The 21,300-nt window shown below is 34.5% G+C and overlaps 2 protein-coding genes across 5 annotated transcripts; both read left to right on the top strand.

Annotated features, from left to right (window-relative positions):
* LOC18602562 (fanconi-associated nuclease 1 homolog) lies at positions 514-10,191 on the top strand. 4 transcript variants are annotated; one of them, XM_007034035.2, is made up of 15 exons: positions 514-843; positions 942-1,095; positions 1,371-1,876; positions 1,990-2,094; positions 2,974-3,238; positions 3,324-3,386; positions 4,433-4,507; positions 4,600-4,718; positions 6,077-6,147; positions 6,246-6,333; positions 6,427-6,567; positions 6,644-6,870; positions 7,466-7,739; positions 7,858-8,091; positions 8,554-9,467. In XM_007034035.2, the coding sequence occupies exons 1-15, from the start codon at positions 751-753 to the stop codon at positions 8,575-8,577; spliced, it is 2,439 nt and encodes an 812-aa protein (XP_007034097.2). In that variant the 5' UTR covers positions 514-750; the 3' UTR covers positions 8,578-9,467. The 4 variants fall into 4 exon arrangements, with proteins under 4 accessions (XP_007034097.2, XP_007034096.2, XP_007034094.2 ...); XM_007034034.2 differs by lacking the exon at positions 8,554-9,467 and adding an exon at positions 9,568-10,191 and having other exon boundaries at positions 515-843; XM_007034032.2 differs by lacking the exon at positions 8,554-9,467 and adding an exon at positions 9,474-10,191 and having other exon boundaries at positions 518-843.
* On the top strand, positions 11,190-17,967 carry LOC18602561 (uncharacterized WD repeat-containing protein C2A9.03). The gene is made up of 10 exons (XM_007034030.2): positions 11,190-11,411; positions 11,910-12,043; positions 12,153-12,320; positions 12,415-12,501; positions 14,371-14,505; positions 14,640-14,750; positions 16,058-16,149; positions 16,235-16,340; positions 16,632-16,718; positions 17,340-17,967. The coding sequence occupies exons 2-10, from the start codon at positions 11,927-11,929 to the stop codon at positions 17,751-17,753; spliced, it is 1,317 nt and encodes a 438-aa protein (XP_007034092.2). The 5' UTR covers positions 11,190-11,411; positions 11,910-11,926; the 3' UTR covers positions 17,754-17,967.

The following is a 21,300-nucleotide window of genomic DNA, read 5'->3' as shown; positions in this document are numbered from 1 at the left end:
AATTTTATTAAACAAATATGAAAAATTGAAACCATAAGAGATATAAGTAAAATTTGTCTTTAAAAAAATATAAGCTTACAGATTTATCATTATTATTTGTGAAACCGAAGAAGTTACTTGTAAATAATGTCTTAATTTTGACTTCAAAGATTAAATTAATGTAGTTATACCTTGGTTGTTGTCTATGCCATGCAACCTTTTATCTTATAGTTTGTTCAATTTTTATGTCACTACATTTGTATTTAAGTTAATCTTGAAAGGAATATTCTAATGATTAGAATTATTTGCAATTTCAATTAATTGACTATATAAATAAAGATAATAATTAGATTGTTGATCCATATGATGATTGACTATATAATTAAGATAATAACATTATGGCTTTTATTTTTGTGAGCAATTATTAGATTGTTGATGAGTAAGATACTTTTGCATCTCATTATATTAATAAATTAACACCAAAAATATAATAATATTGGCGGTGTAGATGTAACAGTAACATATCTCATCCCAGCGCATCAAGTTTCATCGTACGGCAGAGAAGCATTTTGGCATGAGCCAGCAACACAACATCATCAACTTGCGCCACATTGAAACAGCCCCCGACTTGGCGGGAGAAGGAGGATATAATACTCAATTCTCAGCACCAAGCTTACGAGGGAAGGTAGGGCTTGAAAATGGAGATGTCGAACTTGTAAATGGCAGATTTTAAAATGTGTAGGACAAAATAATCCCAAGTATTCTACAGAAATGCTAACGGGAAGAGAAAGTTTGAGCAGATTAATTGGCAAACGGCGCCGTTTTCTCCCCAGTCTTCAATCCGTTCTCTCTTCGCCAATCCAGGTAAACCACCCCCCTCCTCTCTTTCCATTTATTTGCTTCTTTATCTCATAGAAACTTAAGAAAACAAGTTTTTTGTCCCCTTTGATTGACTTTTTTAGGGCTCTTTGAATCTCTCATCTGATAAAAATGGGAGCTTGGCTGAGACCCAATGTTCCAAAGGCAAGGTTGAAATGTCCAGTTCTGATTGGGTAACCTGCCCTGTGTGTGGGAACAAAGTTCCTGGTGAAGATTGCATTCTCAATTCTCATCTAGGTATATTTTCTTTTTTATGCTTAGACAAAAACACAAACAATATGTTTGACAATAGATTACTAACTCATGATTATATTTTTATATTATAGAATGACATTAAAGTGTTCTCTGTCCTTGTCATTGCATCTTAGACTGTAATTGTACTTTGGTTGCAAAATGTACTCTGTTTCATGTGAATCTTATTGATCAGATAACATATGGGTTGCTAAGAAGATATTACTTTCTTTTATTTTCTTTCATTTTAGATCTTTTAATATGTGAATTAATGGATTCAGATGGATGTCTTTCTAGAAGAACTAAGCGGAAGTTGACACAGCTGACACTTCTTCAGTTAAACTTTGGTTGTTCTCAATCAAATGTTCAAGTTTCTTCCAGTGAATCAGAAAAGTTGCTGACTAGTGACCTTTATAAGAGTCCTTGTGACTCTGAGGAGAAGGCCACCTGTGGATTCTCTAAAGTCAGTCCAAGTGAAGGAAAAAGCCATGATCAGTGGAGACGATTTCTACAGACGGAGAGTGTTAAACAAATTGACATGGCTGGTTCAACAGAAAATCCAATCAGTGATGGAAGAGCAAAAATTATGGTTGATGTGCCTGCATTGTCTGCAGATAATGAGGAGCCTAGACATCTTATGGATGAAACTGTAGATGACATATCTGGGGTGCCTATTGATACTTTTATAGTTGGCCGTAAGTTTAGTGATGTAAAGTACTTAAATCTTGGGGCGAGCATATCTCTTCTGAGGGACCCTGATAATATTAACGATTCTAATGCTATCAAGGTCCACTTGCTTTCGGCTTTGCTTTTGCATAACTTTTTTTTTTCACCCTTTTGAGAAAAAAAAAACCTACTGATTCCAAATTTAATCCTAATTGGTTTTTATTTTTAAATCAGGTTCTTTCCGCAAGTTCTGCATGCTGTAAAGTGCTTGGTTACCTCCCTCGAGAGCTAGCTCAGTATTTATCTCCTCTAATTGAGAAGTACTGCTTGACCTTTGAGGTGATGTAGCCGGAAAGAAACATGTTCACCTTTTTCTTTTTTGTTTGGTTGTTATTATGTATGTATGTTCATATATCTTCAGTATTCTATGAACTATAAAAAGAATAAGCAAAGAACTTAAGTAAATTGCTCCTTTAATGGGAACCGAAGGAAATAATGCAAACAAACAAACATGCGTAGAAAGCCTCAACCTACCAATGGGCAAAGGAAGTCCAGGGGAAAATGAGAGGACTGTGCCATAGAAGTTTATTGGCATCATTGAAGAACAATAGAGAAACTAATAAAAAGAGTGATAAGGAATAAAACAAACTCTGTCACTCATTTATTTTGATTCCTCTTGGACCTAAGTGCTAAATCTGTCACACCAGAGAAATATTCCTCTCGGGGCCTAAGTTCTCAATCAACTAGGTTGACTCCTTTTTGTTTTTGAGAGAAAGAATCCTAGATTAATGTCTACAAAGTCATCATCATCCCTACTCCCATCCCTATATTGGTATCTGTTACTGCATTGTTCTCTAAAAGTTCCACATATGTTATCAACATTTTATCCTCACAGGCTTCTAAATATAGGAAAGAAAATACTTCCATGACATGCTTCTAAAGTATCAAATATATGTGTTGCTTATTTTAAAACATTTTGATTAAGTAACATTGAGTAGGCTGTGTATACCTAGCTAAAAGAAAAGTGCTATATATTTGATATATGCAGTATATAATTAACTTAACAAAAATGTTTAACTGTACATTATCAGACTTGCTCTATTTTCCCTCTGTCTCTTGAGAAATTTTCACTTAACTTGTCACACTCTTAGATCTGGTAAAATTATGGAAACTGACAAGATTCCAGTTATCCTCATCTTACATTAGAGCTTCTTGCAGGGATGTGTGATTGCTGTTACTAGAAGTTCTCTTCATGCTGTTCCAATTCAGATTGTGTGTCAGAACATGATATTAAATGGTGAAAAAGGATGCGATAATTTTGAGGTGTTCAAACATTTGTGGCAAAAAGTTCTTCAAGTAGTTGAATTTGCAAAGAATCGCCCACCTAATACAACAAAATATCAGGAAAACTTTTGTCTGTTACTACAGGAGGTTCTAAGAAGTAGCCCTCACCTTTTCACAGATGATGAAAAGAAATTCATTGGTACTGATTCAAATTCTTGGTTTATCATTTCTTCCTGTCATCTAAAGTTCTACTTGATTTTAATGTCTATATCATCTGTTGACAGAATCATTCACTTCATTATCAGAGGATAGTCGGAGGCTTTTTGTTCGGCTTTATACGCGGAAAGGTTTTTCATTTACAAGATTAAGTTTCTATAATATCTTCCCCTTACAACCCCCCAAATTCAAATTTTGATTTATCCTTGTATGTATGGCTACATTCTTCATTATTGGTCCCTATACATTGGCTCTACTAGCTGCTAAACCTTGAACTTAGATCAATGTAAGCTGTTAGGCACTGGATCTTCATCACTTGTTTATCATTATGTGTTGCTCAATTATAAATTGGATATGCTGCTTGCATTACTTTGAACATTGATCTACTCAAGATTTTATGCATTGGATTATTATAACTCACTTGTTCACTTTGTGCTAACTAAGTTTTAAGGAGTTCATTTTAATGTGAATAGATGATGTATAATGGCTAAAATCGTTGAACATTACTGGGGTTCTTTTCCATATTGAGTTGATTTCTGCTTATTTAGCAGCTATTTGCCATCAGAAATGCCTGGTGTGTGCACTTAACTTGACTAGGCCCTAGTCCCAAGTTAGTTGGTGGGTTCTCCCTACAATTATCCAACATAAAGATGGTTAGAATTGGAGTCCTCATAACTACATTTATCTGTGATATTTTGATATAGTTCTATCTCACTTCATTCCTTCTTTTTATTCTCCTTCTGCATCTATGAGGAGGAGCATTTTGTAATAAAAATGTGACCAGCATAAACTATAGTCACATCTTGCTAACATAAACCTGGAAAATAGGAAATCTGCAAAGTTTTATGACTGACCTTGTGGTTTCCTTAGTTGCTGAAATGCAAAATTGCATTCTATCATGTTCACCTAATACATGCTTGGTCTATGGCATATACATACAAAATGCATGCACACATTTACTCCAAACTCAACACGTTCAAACAGAAATATAGACTAATGCTTCCATAAAGATAAATTCTTTTGGTATGGATTTTGTACTTATGTATGATACTCATAATTAATGAGTCTTTGACATTGTGCTACAGGAAGTGGTTAATCTACTAATTTGTCTTGTCCAATATTTTCTCATTTGTTTCCAAGGCCAGTAAGTTTCATTATCATTCTGATTTCAATTCAGGACCATGGTTTCGACTGTCGACCATTATGTACCCCGAAGTATGTAATTGTCAACAAGCTGTCAAGGAGCTATCTGGTAATTTATTGCAAATATATTAGTTATAACTTCTTTACCAAATTTTGATAATTGTAGTCCTTGACTAATTTATAATTTGTGTGACATTGCAGCAAATGGCTATATATGTCTCTTTGAAGATATAACTGAACTACCTGAGGATGACATGAAGAACCTTTTGAGTCTGCTCACTGTTTCTGAGCTTCGTGACATTTTATGTACGCTTAAAAAGGTTTGACATTTTATGTCATCTTCTTTTTGTTCTTTGTGGCAGTGTGGCATTTCTATACTCTTTAAAAGCATTTATAGTGATCATTGGCATGGTGTTATCATGCTTGGAATGTAATTATGATATTTGTCAGTGTCATTTGATTTAGGCCAAGATATTTGGGAGTATGGTTATCTTAACATTTCACTAGAAATTTTTTTCCCTCTTTTTGGGTTATCATGTGTAGATGTTGTTGATAGCAATATTTGCATTTTTTTTTATATATTTTGATAAAGCAAATAAGAAAGGTGAGCCATGCAATTGTTTCATGGGAAAGGAAGAAAGAAAAAACTGGTGTTCCCTACCACAAGCTATATAATTATTATTGATTCTTTCCTTTTCTTTTACTGCATAGAATCTATAAGAACATGATGCCACTAAATTTCTAATGCTAAAAGCGCTTATTGGATCATGAGCAATCAAATACTGTCTTCTCTTTAAATAATTTATTTTCACTTTGATAATACTCTTCACTGGAACTTTTGTATCTGGTCGTGTTTGTTTTTGTACATATGAAGCAACAGTTTTACATAGCTAAAGTACGAATAGTGAATGGTCCAGCCGTATCTGTATGATATTGAAATTTGAACATGTTAAGGTCTTCTGTGCATATAAATCAATTAAACTGTGTAATCTAATGCAGACAATTGGGCTTTTCTTACATAAGTTATTATGATCACATTGTATTTTATAACTGTTTAGGTTTTCTTTGATATAATGTGGCACCAAAACACATGCCTTTATCCCATCTTATTTCTATTCGTTCTTGAGGGTGTCATTTTACCATTAATCATCACTTAAAAGCATGATCTGAGGTCAACACCTGTAGTTAAAGCACTTTTAAGTTAGAATGTACTACAGGTAGTAAATGGAGCATTTTGGTTGGGTCTTTCTAATTTTGGTTGATTCCATAGTTTATGCTCCTAAAGTGATGGATTGGCCTTCGATGACTACACATTAAGAGATCTACTGTGTGGACAGATACGGGTCAAACATTTTATTTATGTTTAGTACAGTAACAATACATAGACATGTGATTTTGCATAAGTGAATAAACACATTTAGATCAAATATTCATACTAGAATACAAGTTTTTAATAGTCTGGGCATGGTTGGCTTATATTATATATTTTAATCATCCAATTAATTTGGTTGTTGATGCTCCTCATATTTGGTAGTTGTAAGCAGTCATTTGTTGTACTGAAATTCTTAGTAACAGTCTAATGGGCCTGTAGTTTAGCTGCTATTTTATAGTTGTGACATGAAGTATGTGTTTCTTACTTGTTCCTTTGATGATCCTCTGCATTCTGTCGAGGTTTCAGAAATGTAATCGTGGTTCAAGAAAGCAAAATCTTATTGCGTCTCTTCTTTCTTGCTATAAAGGTGGATCATGGTAATATGATTTCATGACAAAAATTCATCAATTTTATGTATTTTGCAAGTCCAACTGTTTGTGTTAATTCTGATTTCCTATCCTTGGTTAATTTGCAGCCCTGTTCTACCACACTTGATTTTGGAGAGAACTGACATTTGTACTAGGATATCTTCAGAAGCTGAATCCCTTTTTTGGCGTGCTGAGGTCTGTGTACTCCCATTCTGCCCTTCAATATTGCAGTGATATTTCATATGGTTTATAACTATTAAATGTAATAAATTTTGTTTTTTGCCGCAGAGGCTTTTCTTCCTAAATGGAGAACAGGATCTGTCAGCATTCCTACTGGTGGATCTGGGGATTGTCAAGTATCCTACTTACAACTGCATAATTTCTGAACAGATTTTCTCAAGTAAAAGTGACTTGCTTGCTTATGAAGAGGTTTTGGTTTCTCTCTTTGTGAAAATGCAGCCAAAGTTTTGTTGCCTTTACCACATGTAATCGTTTTGTGTTGCAGGCGATTGGAGTGGCTCAAATAATGGATCAATCTCTTGATGAAAACAACTTTGAATTGGTCTTAAGATGCATCATGATAGCTGAGTCCCGTATATCCAGCTCTTCTGAGAAATTGATTGAAACCTCTACTCCTGAATTAATGTCTACATTTCTATCATGCTTCTCAGCCTCATGGGTGTATTCCAAAGTGATCTTGTTAGGAATTTCCTTCCTTGAGCGTGAGCAGAGGTATGGATTATGAACCTATGATCACATGCTTCTTTTGGTAATATTCCCCTTATATCTTTTCCAATTGTCTTACATATATTGAGAGGACATTAAGGAGCTAATTGTCTTTAAAACTCTTATATCTTTCTAGGTTTTGCCATTGTGTTTCATTGCATGTGTATGTGTACGACCATCAATTATTTTATAAAAAGTCTTTCTTATTTCAAAATAATAGTAGTAGTAGCAGTCATACTAGTGGTGGTTTTGCTTGGTTAGTAGCAGTAGCAATAGTAGTAGGGGCAGTAGTAGTAGCAATAGTAATAGTGGTAGCAGTGGCAGGAGTAGTTCCAGCAAAAGCAGAAGTGGCAATAGTGGCATGCTGGTGGTATTGGTATACAAAAAGAATAATATGACCGTCAATGATACAATGATGAAAACATTAACGTACAATGAGGAAAACTCACAAGTGAACCTTAACATATCATTGAGCATGGTGCTCCTTACACTCAATAACCTGATCTGTGTGTAAAGAGTAATGATCTTGATGCATAAGAAAACATCCACATCTAAGGAAATTTTTTGTTTTTGAGAATTTTATAATGTTAACTTGGCTCAGGTACAATGATGCAATACATTTACTAAGGCGATTGCTCAATTGCTTTACCTGTGATAGAAGAAGAGGATATTGGACTGTAAGATTGTCCATTGATTTGGAGCATATGGGCTGCCCCAATGAGAGTCTTTCAGTTGCTGAAACTGGATTATTAGATCCTTGGATTCGTGCTGGTTCAAGAATGGCACTACAAAGGCGAGTTCTTCGCTTGGGAAAACCACCAAGGCGCTGGAAAACTCCAAGCTTTCCTGAGTCAATTAAGAGGAACATAACAGAGGTATTTCTTAATTTTATCCTTTTGTGGGTTTCAGGTCTTGAAATGCTCCTTAAACTTTGAAGTTGAAGTTACTAAGTTTATTTAACTAATATTAGATTTCTGATTCTGGCAAATACAGGTTCATATTCAAGGTAGACCATTGAATTGTGAAGCTGGTAGAAAAAGCAGGTTCTATGGGGAAGATGGGGAGCAATGTGGAGTAGAACAGCTCGCTCTGCAGTATTATGCCACAGAAGGAGGTGGATGGCAGGGTGTCCATACAGAGAGTGGTATCTGGTTGACTATTTTTGGGCTTCTCATGTGGAATGTGTTATTTTCTGATGTACCAAATGTTTTCCGCACTAGATTTCAGGTATGATGCTCAAAATCTGTCATCAAACTCTCATGTTATTTTGGATTGCTTTTGCAAACTGGTGGTGCTTTGTAATTCTTTACATGCAAGTATGTGATTTCTTTATGCTTACATGTTAATTTGAATTGCAATGAACATTTATGAGTTGGGATCTTTGCAAATGTAAGTGCAACTGCCATTACAGGATACCGTTCTAGCACAGGTCCTGTCTTTATTAACTGAAACCTAACTTGGTAACTTGAAGCAAACTGTATACTGTTATTATAGTTAGGATGTAAGAGGTGGTGTATAGACATAGGAAGGAGAGTAAGTTTGAACCAAAGGGGCAAATTTTATCAGCTCTTTTACCTTTGTAAATAATGTTCCTTCTATCCTTAGAATATAATTAAGTTATTGTATGTCATTGTGCCTTAATTTTCCAAATTAGTTTACCATAGTGAATTGGTGTTGGAGCTGTGACAGCTTAACCCTATGTTTGCAAGCTAAGAGGGGTAGGAAAGAAGAGGAGAATGGAGACAATGAGAAGAAATAGGGCACCGTTCCCCTGCTTGGATTACATAAAAAGAAGAGTGAAAGGAAACGAAGGAGTACAATAGAAACCTTGTTTGTTTAAGGAGCAGAAAAGGAAGGAAATAATAATTTATTATGTACATTATGATTAAGTCATTGTCAGCCACAAATCTCTCCCCTGTGTTTAGAGCTTTTCTTAAATTAGGAAATGCACTCTTCTTCCTTTACCTTCCTCTCCCTTCCCCTCCCTTTCCTTCAATCCAAACAAAACCTATGTAATGCCAAGGATGATGTTAGAGTTGTGGGATATTTTGGAAGGCTGGGTGTAAATTATTATTACTAGAAAATGAAACAGATAGCTTTTATAGGCTGTTTCAATTAAACAATGTTGGAACAAATAAAATGTTCTTACTTTAAAGTTGTCAGCTTAACAACATATGAGGTATTAACTATCAAGTTTGGTGTTGTTTATGTTCCTATGATACATGAAGTGAGCATGTCACTCTGTAGAATTTGCTCATGTTGCTGGGATCATATTGTGATTACATGTTCAAGACACGAGGAGTGCTGGGCTCTGGTTGAAATTAGCTGTTATATATTGCAAAAATTGAGAAGGGTGGAGAGAAAGAATGCGGAAACTTGAAAATTTCTCCACCCTTGAAATGATAAATGCTGATAAAACATTCAAATATGTGTGTGTTTGGAGAAAAAAGGAAGCAAAACAAACATTTGAAAGAGGAAATAGTTTTGACTCAATAATGAATTTGAATTCTGTGAAAAATCTCCTGTTCTTTTTTCTTTGGATGAGTTATAGTTGTTAAATTTGTGTCTAAGTGGGTTCTACAAAGAAGTAAAGATATTTCCTTTCACAGACTGGTCCCCTGGATTTGGAGACTGATCATTTTTATCTAGCGAGAATGAGCCTCATAGAGTCTCACCTACAAAAAATTCATGATGGTTTGGCAGAAGAGATTCTCATCACTTCATGGGAATTGCATATGGGAACAGCTTGTAGAGGAGTTAATTGGGACCGACACTCCCTCTCTGACCTTCGAGCAGCTGTTTCATGCATTGGAGGTCCTTGTTTGGCTTCTCTCTGCAGACATCTTGCTCAGGATTACCGGAGTTGGTCCAGTGGAATGCCAGATTTGTTGCTTTGGCGCTTCCATGGAGACTACAGAGGTGAAGCCAAACTTGTTGAGGTCAAGGGTCCCAGAGATCAACTTTCTGAACAACAAAGAGCTTGGTTGCTGCTTCTAATGGATTGTGGGTTCAAAGCAGAGGTTTGTAAGGTGAGCCCTGTACTAACATCCACTTGAGGTAAATTACTATACTATGTTGTTTGTGACAAAAATCAAATCTTTCCAGGACATGAGTCCACTGTTGTAATTTCTTCAACAAATATGTGAATAAGTTACCATGGAATTCATTGTCCATTGTTGTGTAATTGTTTCACGAAACGTCAAGAAACAAATGATTCTTCATGGAGGTCTGCCCTTATGACAACAGAACTGAATAAGTTGTATATAATCATTTGGTTTCTGATGTAATAATAGTGCCCTTCACTTATTTTCAAGTGAGTGTTGGAAATGAATCTGCCCCCTCAAAAGCATCAAAGTCATTAGAAATGAAATCAAAGGGCTTGTATCAATGGCATGGAGAGCTTGCAATCGTTTGATAGAAAATTTTACCCTTTTCCCAGTAATAAACATGGTATAGCATTCACCTGTAATTATTTAGTATATATTTTTCTCAACATCCTTAATTGTAATTCTTGAATGAAACAATAGCATTCCTACCTACTAATCATTTCTCTAAAAGACACTAAAATCTAAGCCTAAGTCCCACATGAGTTTTCTTTTCTTCATACCCAATTGGACTTGGACAGAAAAATTAATAATGTCATTGTTGATTCTTCGATATTATCATATAAAAATCTATTTGGAAATAAGATGATGCAATCATGTCATAGACAAACCACTGCATGACTATTGACTAGCAAGGGGAAGAGGTGATATTATATGTTGAAATTTTAGTTGAATTAATAAAAAAAGCTTTGATTAGACCCTTCTAATTTCCAAAGTTGAGTGGACTAAAAAATTAAATTTTAATTGAGAAATTCAGAATTTCCATTTTCCAAATTTATGAGATAATTATCCTTAAAAAAAAAAAGAAAGAAAGAAAGAAAGAGAAACAAACAAAGAAATGGAGGTGTAAATGTAATGGTGAAGGGAGGGAGAAGGGGACCACATCACTGTGTATTGAGTGGTCACATTCACTCTCCGTGTAGCGTTGATTAGATCAGAAGATTAGATTAGGGTTGGAAGTAATGAGTGTATGTTATGTTTCAACCATCATAGGCCCCACAGCTATCATCCATCATCCATGCATCATCTCTTTCTTTTCATGCTCTTTCTCCCCACTGAGATAATTTATTAGACACTAATTATGTCTTTTGTTTAATAACTATTTGTGGTAAAAAAAAAAAAAAGAAGAGGAAAAAACCACAACACACAAAACCATGCAGGCTTTGCGTTTGCGTGCGATACCCATCAATTAAAGGGCGTTTTCGCCGACAATAACGTAACCCCAAAAACTCTTTTCATTATTATCTCTACTCCCTTCTCTCTTCCTCCTGCTTGCCCTCGCCTTGCGTAAGGAAAGTAAATTATAATAAAATAAAATAAAATCCACTCTCAAGTCTCATCTCATCTAAATATATCTGAATGTATTAAACAGAAAGGAATTTATCAATAAACCACTTAAAGGCTAAAGCCCCTCCCCCAACCACTAGACCAAATTTCATTCATGTAAGAATTTCTATCTCTCTCCTTTCTTTTTTTTTATTTTTTGTGTAGAAGAATAGATGTATCTGTAAATAATATGTTCCTCTTTGTTGATGGGGTTTTAAGGATTCTGGGTTTCTTTTTTTTGATTATTTCTTTCTCATGTCGGACTTTTATGTTGGATAAGATTTTTATCATGATTTACGGTTTTTGTTGAGTCGGTTTGTCTGCAAATAAGTTTCTTTTTTGAATTCCGGGAATACCCTTTTGCTCCAAATTCCATTTCCTTCTAGGGATTCAACTTGGTTTAGTTTTTGTTTGTTTTGGGATGAGTAAGAGAAAAGATACGTAACGTTTCAGTTTGTCTTTTTTGTTTGGAAATAAGTTTCTTTTTGTGAATTTTAGGAATACCCTTTTGCTTCAATTAGTAAATATCTCTTTAGGGTTCCAAAATATTTTTTAATTTTTGTCAAAAGGAAAGGATAAGAAAAGAAGGCATGTGATAATTGGATAATTTTGCAGTTGGATGCAAATATAGCATGTCCTATCCGCAAGTGGAGGATTTCTATTACATGGCTGAAGATTTCGTTGATGACATGGATGAAGATAACTACGGTCGAGGTGGTGGAGACATGGATGCTGATGAATACGACATGGTTTGTTTTTCCTTTTCTTCTTTTTTCTTTTTTAATTTTTTTTGTTCCCTTTAATTCATTTTAAATTGAATGATGGATATTCATTACTTTCTAATTATAATTTGAGCAGCTGACCAAGGTGACTGATACATCTTCTGCACAAGCGCGGAAGGGGAAAGACATTCAGGGGATTCCATGGGAAAGATTGAACATAACTAGGGAAAAATATAGATTAACGAGGCTTGAACAGTATAAAAATTATGAGAATATCCCATCCTCTGGTGAAGCTGTCGACAAGGTTTGTTCCTTCTCCTACCATCTCAAAAATGAACTAGTTTTTCTCTAGGAGGATAGTGTGTTAAACTTAATGGTAATTGGTATTTGTCGTTCAGGAATGCAAGCAGATGGAAAAGGGTGGGAACTACTATGAATTCTTCCACAACACTAGATTGGTTAAGCCCACAATCCTCCATTTTCAGGTTTGGAATTCAGAAAGTGTTTTATTTCTTTTTCTACTTTCATTTATATTTACTTTTAGATGATGTTGATTTTGGTGTCAAACAATGTTGTTGTTGAATTTATTTTTTTTTTTCTTTTAAGTAGTGAAATAGCTATAATATATATAATAAAGACTGCCTCCCTTATCACTTTACTTGGTTCAGTTTTGTGCACAGGCAATTATAAAGATACTTGATTTTCTTCTTTTGTTTCAAACACGGTATCCATTAGTGTCGTATCTCATTTATGGGGTTGATTGGTGATATTTACACTTTTGAACCTACATCTTTGTGTGTGTGTCCGTGCTTGTGCGTGTCCATGTCGTTTCATTTAGTTTGAGGTCTCTTTCTTTCTCCCTGCGACCCATGGTATTTTTGCCATTGTACACGGTAATAATTTCCCTGTAAGAACACTGGAAGACATTCCTGGATTTTTTTAGAAATTTAATATGTATTTTGATTATTGAAATTCAGTAGACAAGTAGGAACACATAAAAATTACTGTGGTAGCAGCGGACCCATACATGCATTCATTTATCCATACTTAGTTTGGTAGAAGGATTCTTGTAGCCAACAACTACTACTTTGAGATCAAAGGCTTAGTTGGGTGGGTGGGTGTGTGTGTGTGTGTGTTTATCAATCTGCACGTGCACACACATAGATGCATGTATGCATATGTCTGTTTTAAATACTGATCAAACTTCTAAGTGATGATTTTATTTAATTTTTAAGGTTTGCTTTTCTGATTAGGGATAAGTTTAAAGTTGCTAATATTGACCTAACAATGGCTTTAGTTGTTTGTATTGATTCTTAGTCTTTCAACTTGGTAAGTTGCCGAATTTATTTAGTGATCCTTATGTTAGAAATTAAGAGGCATTTTGGGTTTGTTTAATAGTATTCTGATCTTGTTCGGCAGTTGGTGCATATTTTAAGGGAGTTGAAGACTAAGTTTATATATGATGAGAATACTAAAGACCATTAGTATGTGCACTCACTTTCTATTTATCTGTGAAACTTTCCAGCAATTAACTCTTTTAGGTGGTAGTGTCCACATTCAACATTAGGTGTGATGTATAAGGCCACTGATATCAAGTTAGGATTATTGTTTTTTTTATTAATCTGCAGTTAAAATCCATTCAGTTCTAATATAATCACCAAAATCCCATCCATTTAAACAAATTTCTTGCTGTTCACATGGTTGTTCATTGGTATATTTATTAACACTCTCAAACCATATTCCCACATCATGTTCAACAACCATATTCCAACATCACGTTCAACAAAAACTCTAATACCCTTGGATTTTTGTTTAAATGATTTTGATCTGAAATGTTTTTGCTGGCTGACCTAAACAGAGTTGCTGTTGATGTTTTAGGTGGCACTAACAACCTATACCCTTCATTTGATATGTCATATTGTTTAATAGTCTTAATCTCTCAGATATCACTAAAAAGTATCTTTTAAATTGTAATATATCACATTGCTTATCCCATATCCTTTGTGAGATTCTCTTTTATTGTCGACAGAAAATGCCCAAGTTCATTTTTTTTCTAACATCTAAGTTTCAGTAATAAAATCCTGTTATTGTGTTATGATATATTTCTGATATCTCTTAGTTTGGAGATGTGTCTCTTGTGCTATATTCTGTTTCTGAAGGCTTATTAAAACATATGATTTTTGAGCAAAATACTCATTTTCTCTTTGTATTGAAATTCAGTCATAGAATCTTATTATTGTGTTATGATATATTTGTGGCATCTCTAGTTTGAAGGAGCATTTATTTGTTGTTGAAATTGTATCTAGACACTTGTTGTTTGAGCTTAAATAACCTGTTGTCGAACAAATTTGCAGCTTAGAAACTTGGTTTGGGCTACTTCAAAGCATGATGTTTACCTCATGTCCAACTATTCAGTTATGCATTGGTCATCATTGTCATGCAATCTGTCTGAGATCCTTAATTTTTCGGGGCATGTAGCACCTACCGAGGTATTACAGTTGTACTTATTAGCCTTACTGCTTTATAACTTTTCCTTTTCAGCATGATTGATTTTGAGGATAGTTAATTGTTGAAGTAATTTTAGTCTATTTATATCTGCTAACTTCTATTGCCTTATAACTAGAAACATCCGGGAAGTCTATTAGAAGGTTTTACACAAACTCAAATAAGTACGCTTGCTGTCAAGGACAATTTTATGGTTGCAGGAGGCTTCCAGGGAGAGCTTACTATTAAGGTAAGTTAATATTTGCAGCATTCTCCTATTTTTTTGCTAATATTGGTTTCTTTTGGATCTGCTGTTTATGATATAGAAATGCTAATTTTTTGATTGATGGTTGGGTTTTTTAAATTCATTGGCTATTGGGGAATATGCCCCTAGAAGTGTATGAGACCTGGTTTTAACCTAAGCCTTGTTAGAAATTCAGAGGATATTGCTTGTTCTTCAGGGATAGAATCAGAATAACCCCAGCAAGTTTTCCTCTCTAAATTAAGTAAGCTAGTGACAGTATCTGAGATGACTTTGAAACCCTTACTATTTGTGTATATGCTCAAACTAATTTGAACACCATCTAGGATTCATCTGATCTTCTATCAGTTATATGATGACTTGTTATACGTGATTAGTCCAAAATAACTTTGGAGGAACTGCATATTGTTCATAGTTAGTGTCTTAATCATCTTGCAAACCTGTGCAAGAAATGATAAACATTTGGATAGTCATTTTACTAAATTGGGAGAGAGTGTGTGCCGTCAACTATCTCTTCTGTAGGATCTTTTCGTTTGTTATGATGAGGAGAAGAGGGTGTTTGTGTTTGTACAGCATCTAGTGTGTATGTGCATGAGAATGCATGTGCATGTGTGTTTGTGTATGTGTGGGTGTGTGTGTCTAGAGAGAGAGAGAGAGAGAGAGAGAGACACGGAGGGAGTTTTTGTGTTATTGTGTTATACTGTTATTGGTTTTTGGGATTTGCTCATATTTGGCCAAGTGAGTTTAGTTCATTTTGTTACTCATTGGGCTGAGATAACTTCTTCATGTCCAGGCAATTAAACCTAGTACCAAATGCCTTCATTTTCTAAAGTATAAAGTCTTAAAGAAATTATTCATCAGTTGAAAGTTATGCTCTTGAAGGTATATCCATTAGCATATGTAATTTTACACTTGCCAAAGTAACTACAATCTGAATGATGCTGTAAGTTTTACCATGATTTGTTTAAAATGTCAACCCGCCAAGCGTACCCCTTTTGTATCATGAAATGTGTCATATCCTAAAATATTCAAGTACTGCATCCCCATCTCTGTACCCATAACATAACCTGGGATGTATTACATTTCTAGTAACCTTTTAAATGTTCTTTAATTTTAATTTTGAGTTCTGATAGAATTCAAGAAAATGAATTCTAGAAAATCCTTGATAAATGTTGGCTGGTTTCTAGAAAGAGTGACATGGATCGTCATGCAAAAAAAATACTTTTGGCATACTTGGTTTGCTTTTTCCCTTTTCTTTTGTTGATGTTGTTCAATTTTAATTATTGTTAATGCAGCATTTGGACAGAAAAGGAGTAAGCTTTTGTACACGGACAACCTTTGATGATAATGCAATTACAAACGCTATTGAGATATATGATAGCTTGAGGTAACATGATATTTGCTGATTGGCTGTTTGACTGGACACAATATATTGAATAAAATACAGATTGAAATTTGAAGCTGTTTTGCAGGGGTGGAATTAATTTTATGGCCTCCAATAACGACTGCAGCATGAGAGAATATGATACAGAGAGATACCAACTTCTGAATCATTTTCGTTTTCCCTGGCCAGTAAATGTGAGCCCTTCAGTTCTTCTTTCTTAACCTCTCATATTCTATCGTATATTCATATATTTCAGTGCTCTTTTAAAGCGGCAAAGATCTAAGTGTAGTCTTGTGGTTATTGAAGTAAATGATATTTTCACATAATGGAGATAAATGGTTTAATTGATTTGTGGAGTCTGCACATCAAAGGCAATAGAAATTGTTGCTCCATAATAAAAAAAGCAAACCTAAATTTTTTAAGTATGTATTAATGACTTACCTTAATTTTTATTTGCATGACTAAGCTTGTTTATTGTGATGCAGCATACATCAGTGAGCCCCGATCGAAGGCTTATTACTGTTGTTGGAGATCACTTGGATGGGTTGCTTGTTGATTCGCAAAATGGAAAGGTACAAAAATAATTTTCTAGATGATATTGGAACTGTGCATATGAGCCTTGGTGCAACAGTAAGGTCCTAATGAGTTATGGGTTCAAATTAGGGAAATAGCCTTCCCTGAAAGCAGGGCTGAGGTTATGTATGTGACTGTCATGCACTGTGCTCCCCCATTTTAGTATTGGAATGGCCCTTTTCTTCATTTGAATCATTTAAATTTGGAGAAGGCCGAAGACAAAATGGCGAGCCTACCATAAAGAGCAAATAAATTACTAATCTTACAGCAATAAACATACTTTGATCTTAGTGTCTGTGCATGTCTGTTTTAACCTACTTTTCTTTCTTTACAAGTGTCACGTGCCAAGTTGCCATTGGTAGTTTTTCTGACATTAGTAATAATCATTTGTTCCATTTGTGCATTTGAGAAAAAATGAAAGGTCCTGCACAAAACCAGGTGCAAGCACCATTGCATGTGCTTGTTCTTTACTACTTTCTTGGTCAAAGCTTTAACCAATGATTTGTGTGGATGGTCAGAGTATTGAATTTTAAACACTTAAAACTGTGCTATCTTTCTAATGTAGAAAAGTAAGAATTAGTGAGCTATTTCAAACTGAAACACATTTTCTGTGGTCTCAGACTGTGGCCGCGGTGGTAGGTCATCTAGACTACTCCTTTGCATCTGCATGGCATCCGGATGGACGCTTATTTGCCACAGGAAATCAGGATAAGACCTGCCGAGTGTGGGACATAAGAAACCTCTCATTGCCAGTTGTAACTCTTAAAGGAAACTTGGGTGCTGTACGGTCAATCCGCTTTTCATCTGATGGCCAATTCATGGTGGTTGCTGAACCGGCAGATTTTGTTCATGTGTATAGTACAGGGGCCGATTACCGGAAAAGACAAGAGATAGACTTTTTCGGTGAGATTTCTGGGGTATCTCTAAGTCCAGATGATGAGTCTCTGTATATAGGAATATGGGACAGGACTTATGCTAGTTTGCTGCAGTATAACAAAAGACACACTTACGGCTACTTAGATTCATACTTGTGATTATGTTAATGATTCCTCCTGAATGAGTGTGCTGCGTGCTGCTGTAGTTTTTGCACCCATTTTGTATTCTCTTTTGTTATGTAGGCTGATTTGAGTGAAGATCAAATATGACAGTAGAATAATTGTATCCTTTTGTTATAACTTTGCTAGGAGCATGTACAGGACAAATATTATCCTTGAAATGAAATGTCTTACGACAATAAGTTTATATCCATACTTCTTCTAGCTAAGGTAGCACGAGGGAGGCACGTGCTGGCCTCTGTGATGGAAAACAAGTTCAAAGCCCACTACTTGAGACTTCCAAAAGCCTTTATAACGGTTGGTACCTCTTTTGTCAAATTTAGTTCTTGTTCCACAAGTTCAAAAACAGAAGGCGATTGCTAATAAATGATTCAAGGAGTACCGCAAGAAAATTTCCTATGTGCATTAGGTGTTCTAGGTCTAGGTGGGGTATCAGTAAGGCTTATGCATGTGGCAATTTCTTTTGGATTTGGTAAAATTGGGACGAGTTGGTTGTTAAATATTGTGATGGAGATTTTGGTGAACCCAACCGATGATGGGTTTATGATAAAGATTATTGGACAACAATGATTTTCATGGTTGATTTGTCTATAAAGTTGTAGGAAGAAGAAGAAGATTCATTCAGCTTACAACCTGACAATGAAAGATGGAACTTCAAAAAGAATTAAAGACGTGGAGATGGGGTTGATAGGATGTCCACTTGGTCCGGTTGTAACGTGGGACATTACATGTAATGCTTAATAGTTTCTAATAGATGAATTAGGGTTGTAACTGAAAAGTTTAGACCCTCAATATATAATAATTAAAGAGATTCGAGATCAAAATGAGATTACACTACATTACATGAAAAGGTTTTTCAAGTTAGAACAGACAGGTGGGTACCCAATCTCACTGTATTGGCTGACTAATGTTCTTATTCTCCTGTTGCTCCCAAGGAAGGATGGGTCTTTTGTTTATTGCTTTGGTTTTGTGCATGAATTGAATTTAAATCTTAAAGAAGTAGATTTGATTTGATTAATCTCCCAAAAACCTTGCATCATTGGTTGGAACATCGAGATATCACCCGTGAGCTGATTTGATTTTTCCAAGTAAAATCCAATTAATCTTTTGATATTTTCTCATGCATGCTTGAATTGATTGATTAATAGCATCAATACCCTTTTCCTTTTTTCTATTTGGCTGGATTATAAAAGCTTAAGGAAGACAAAAATAGAGAGGATCCGTACCTCAACTTGCAAGGACTCACCTTCCTAAGGAGGCTACAATGGTCACCAGGTCAAGCCAGCTGGTCCCAAGGTACAGTTTTAATGGCATTGGACCACAGCCCATTCATCCAACAAAAAAAAAAAGCAAATTAAATGTTCTCCAAAAAGATTCAATAACAAATTAATTGAACCAAACTGTTTGTTAATGTTATATAATTGATGGGTTTTTTTTTTCCTTTGCTTTTTGGCTTCATATAATTGATGGTTGAAAAGAGGAAAAACATAATTTAACCCTTGAATGCCAAAAAGCGTATGTGAATGGGGGCTTTATCTGAATTTTCCAACAAGAGAAAAAAGTTGTCTTCTTCTTCCCAAACTTACTAATAAACTTTCCAAGTGTCACTTTTTCCCTACTAGCGGTATTATCTAAAGGATGAAAGAGACAAAGGAAAGTCCAGAAATGCAAGGCAAATGGAATTGTTGCGGAGGCGGTGAGGGGCCAAGGAGAGAAAAAGGTAGGGGAACTGGAAGGGGCCCCAGTGCCCACATCCCATGGCTAGAAAAAGGCTAACGCCGACGCAACCCGTGACCCTGGTTTGGATCTTGTGAGCACCGCGCACGTTGCGTTGGACCCCCGCACCGCTCCAATTCCCCTTTTTATTTTATTTTTGATGCTGGACTAGACTGGACTAGAAGTCAAAATTATTTACCGCTACTCTGTTTAGGGTTGCTTAATCCATTTTTAAATTAAGCCACTGGTAAGCTCCTAGTAAGTTTTTTTGAAGTATCCAAGTGAATCCGGTTTAATGTGATTAGATGTTATTAAATTGAGATAATCAAGTTTAAATTAAGCTGAAGTAGCTTCATTTGTCATTTTGCGAAATCCAGTTCTGGTTTCTTTTTCTAAAAAAAAAAAATAACAGCTCCACTGAGATCGATTTACTCGGGGGTTCTTGCAGAGTCAAGGCAATGTGTTGGAGGGAAAAAAGAGGCGGTTGCACAACGTTGAACATTCTGGTTTTGTTTGTATTTTCAAGAAATTGAGTCCGTGATTCACCATAACTTTCAAATTTAAGACAAATTTTAAACATAGTCTTAAATTTTGTTATGGAAGTTCAAATTAGTCTAAATCTAATCACGAGGAGGACAGCATCCATGTTTATAAATTACTTTACTTTTTTAAAAACATTTTAATATTTTCTGTCACTCAATATAGCAGTGTCTTCGTCACCGTCATCCATCCTGTCTCTCTCTTTTAGAGGTGTTTGACGTGAGTCAATTTTAAGTTAAATCTGTTTTAATACGATTTTGTCACAAAATTATTATTATATCTCAAAATGTTAATTTAATAAGATATATAACACTCACATTTATAAATTTTTCAAAATTTCTCAACTCGCTTGAAGTAGAATTGAAACAACCTGATTATTATTTTTTGAAGCACTTGACATGATACTTGATCCGGATCAAACTCTCTTAATTACATTCTCAATTCCATACCAATTAATGTTGAATAAGAAAAATTAAGCATTTTACCTTCATCTCAATTTTTAACAAGTTAATTATGGATTTGAACACATCAAACTCTCTTTCACTGGTTAAACAATTCTCAAATATATAAAATGTAGTATTAGTAATTTTTACATAATATATATATATATATGTTAAGAAATTTTTCCAGCTAAAAAATTTAAGAAAATTGATTAAGTCCTGTACTTTTTTTAAGGCTTCTGTTTTATTAATATATATAGACAACAATCACCGACCATGTTACTCAAGGGACAGCAAAATCATTAACGATATTTCTGCAATGATTCTAATTAACATGATTAATATGCCTCCTTATCGTTTTATTATTTATCCTTATATTATGTATATGATACCTTTTTTTTTTTTTTTGCAAAATGACGTTAAAATTGTTGCAGAAATAGTCTTTCTACAATATTATAAATTAACTTAGCAGCCAAGAATCATTTAAAAAACACATGAAAGGTATTATTTGTGCACATTATATTTATTTTAAGTAAAAATTTGTTAAAAATTGATTATGTAATTTTAATGACAAACGAAATTTAAATGTTTAATAGTTAATTAGTGATTATAAGAAAATTCAATATTAATGACAGGAATATTTTTAAAGAAAATGTGGCATTATATACTAAGCTTATATCAATAAATATACTACCATTCAAAAATATATATGTATATGATTAACTTGAAAGTAGATAGATATAATTAATTGATAATAAAATAAATCTCAGGATTAGCCTCTCCACTTAGCTTTTTATTTTTTCTTGAAAATAGAAAATTAAACTTAACTT

Source organism: Theobroma cacao, chromosome 4 (assembly GCF_000208745.1).
Source record: "Theobroma cacao cultivar B97-61/B2 chromosome 4, Criollo_cocoa_genome_V2, whole genome shotgun sequence".
In the NCBI taxonomy this organism is placed as follows: domain Eukaryota; kingdom Viridiplantae; phylum Streptophyta; class Magnoliopsida; order Malvales; family Malvaceae; genus Theobroma; species Theobroma cacao.
This window is presented reverse-complemented; position numbering and strand designations above follow the sequence as displayed.

Excerpts from the sequence above, each read along its gene's own strand:
- LOC18602561 (XM_007034030.2), top strand. The coding sequence starts at position 11,927 with ATGTCCTATCCGCAAGTGGAGGATTTCTATTACATGGCTGAAGATTTC. Across the intron at positions 12,502-14,370 it reads CCACAATCCTCCATTTTCAG|CTTAGAAACTTGGTTTGGGC; the intron begins GTTTGGAATTCA and ends ACAAATTTGCAG. Across the intron at positions 16,341-16,631 it reads GTTTTCCCTGGCCAGTAAAT|CATACATCAGTGAGCCCCGA; the intron begins GTGAGCCCTTCA and ends ATTGTGATGCAG.
- LOC18602562 (XM_007034032.2), top strand. The coding sequence starts at position 751 with ATGCTAACGGGAAGAGAAAGTTTGAGCAGATTAATTGGCAAACGGCGC. Across the intron at positions 844-941 it reads TTCTCTCTTCGCCAATCCAG|GGCTCTTTGAATCTCTCATC; the intron begins GTAAACCACCCC and ends TGACTTTTTTAG. Across the intron at positions 6,334-6,426 it reads CCCTTTTTTGGCGTGCTGAG|AGGCTTTTCTTCCTAAATGG; the intron begins GTCTGTGTACTC and ends TTTTTGCCGCAG.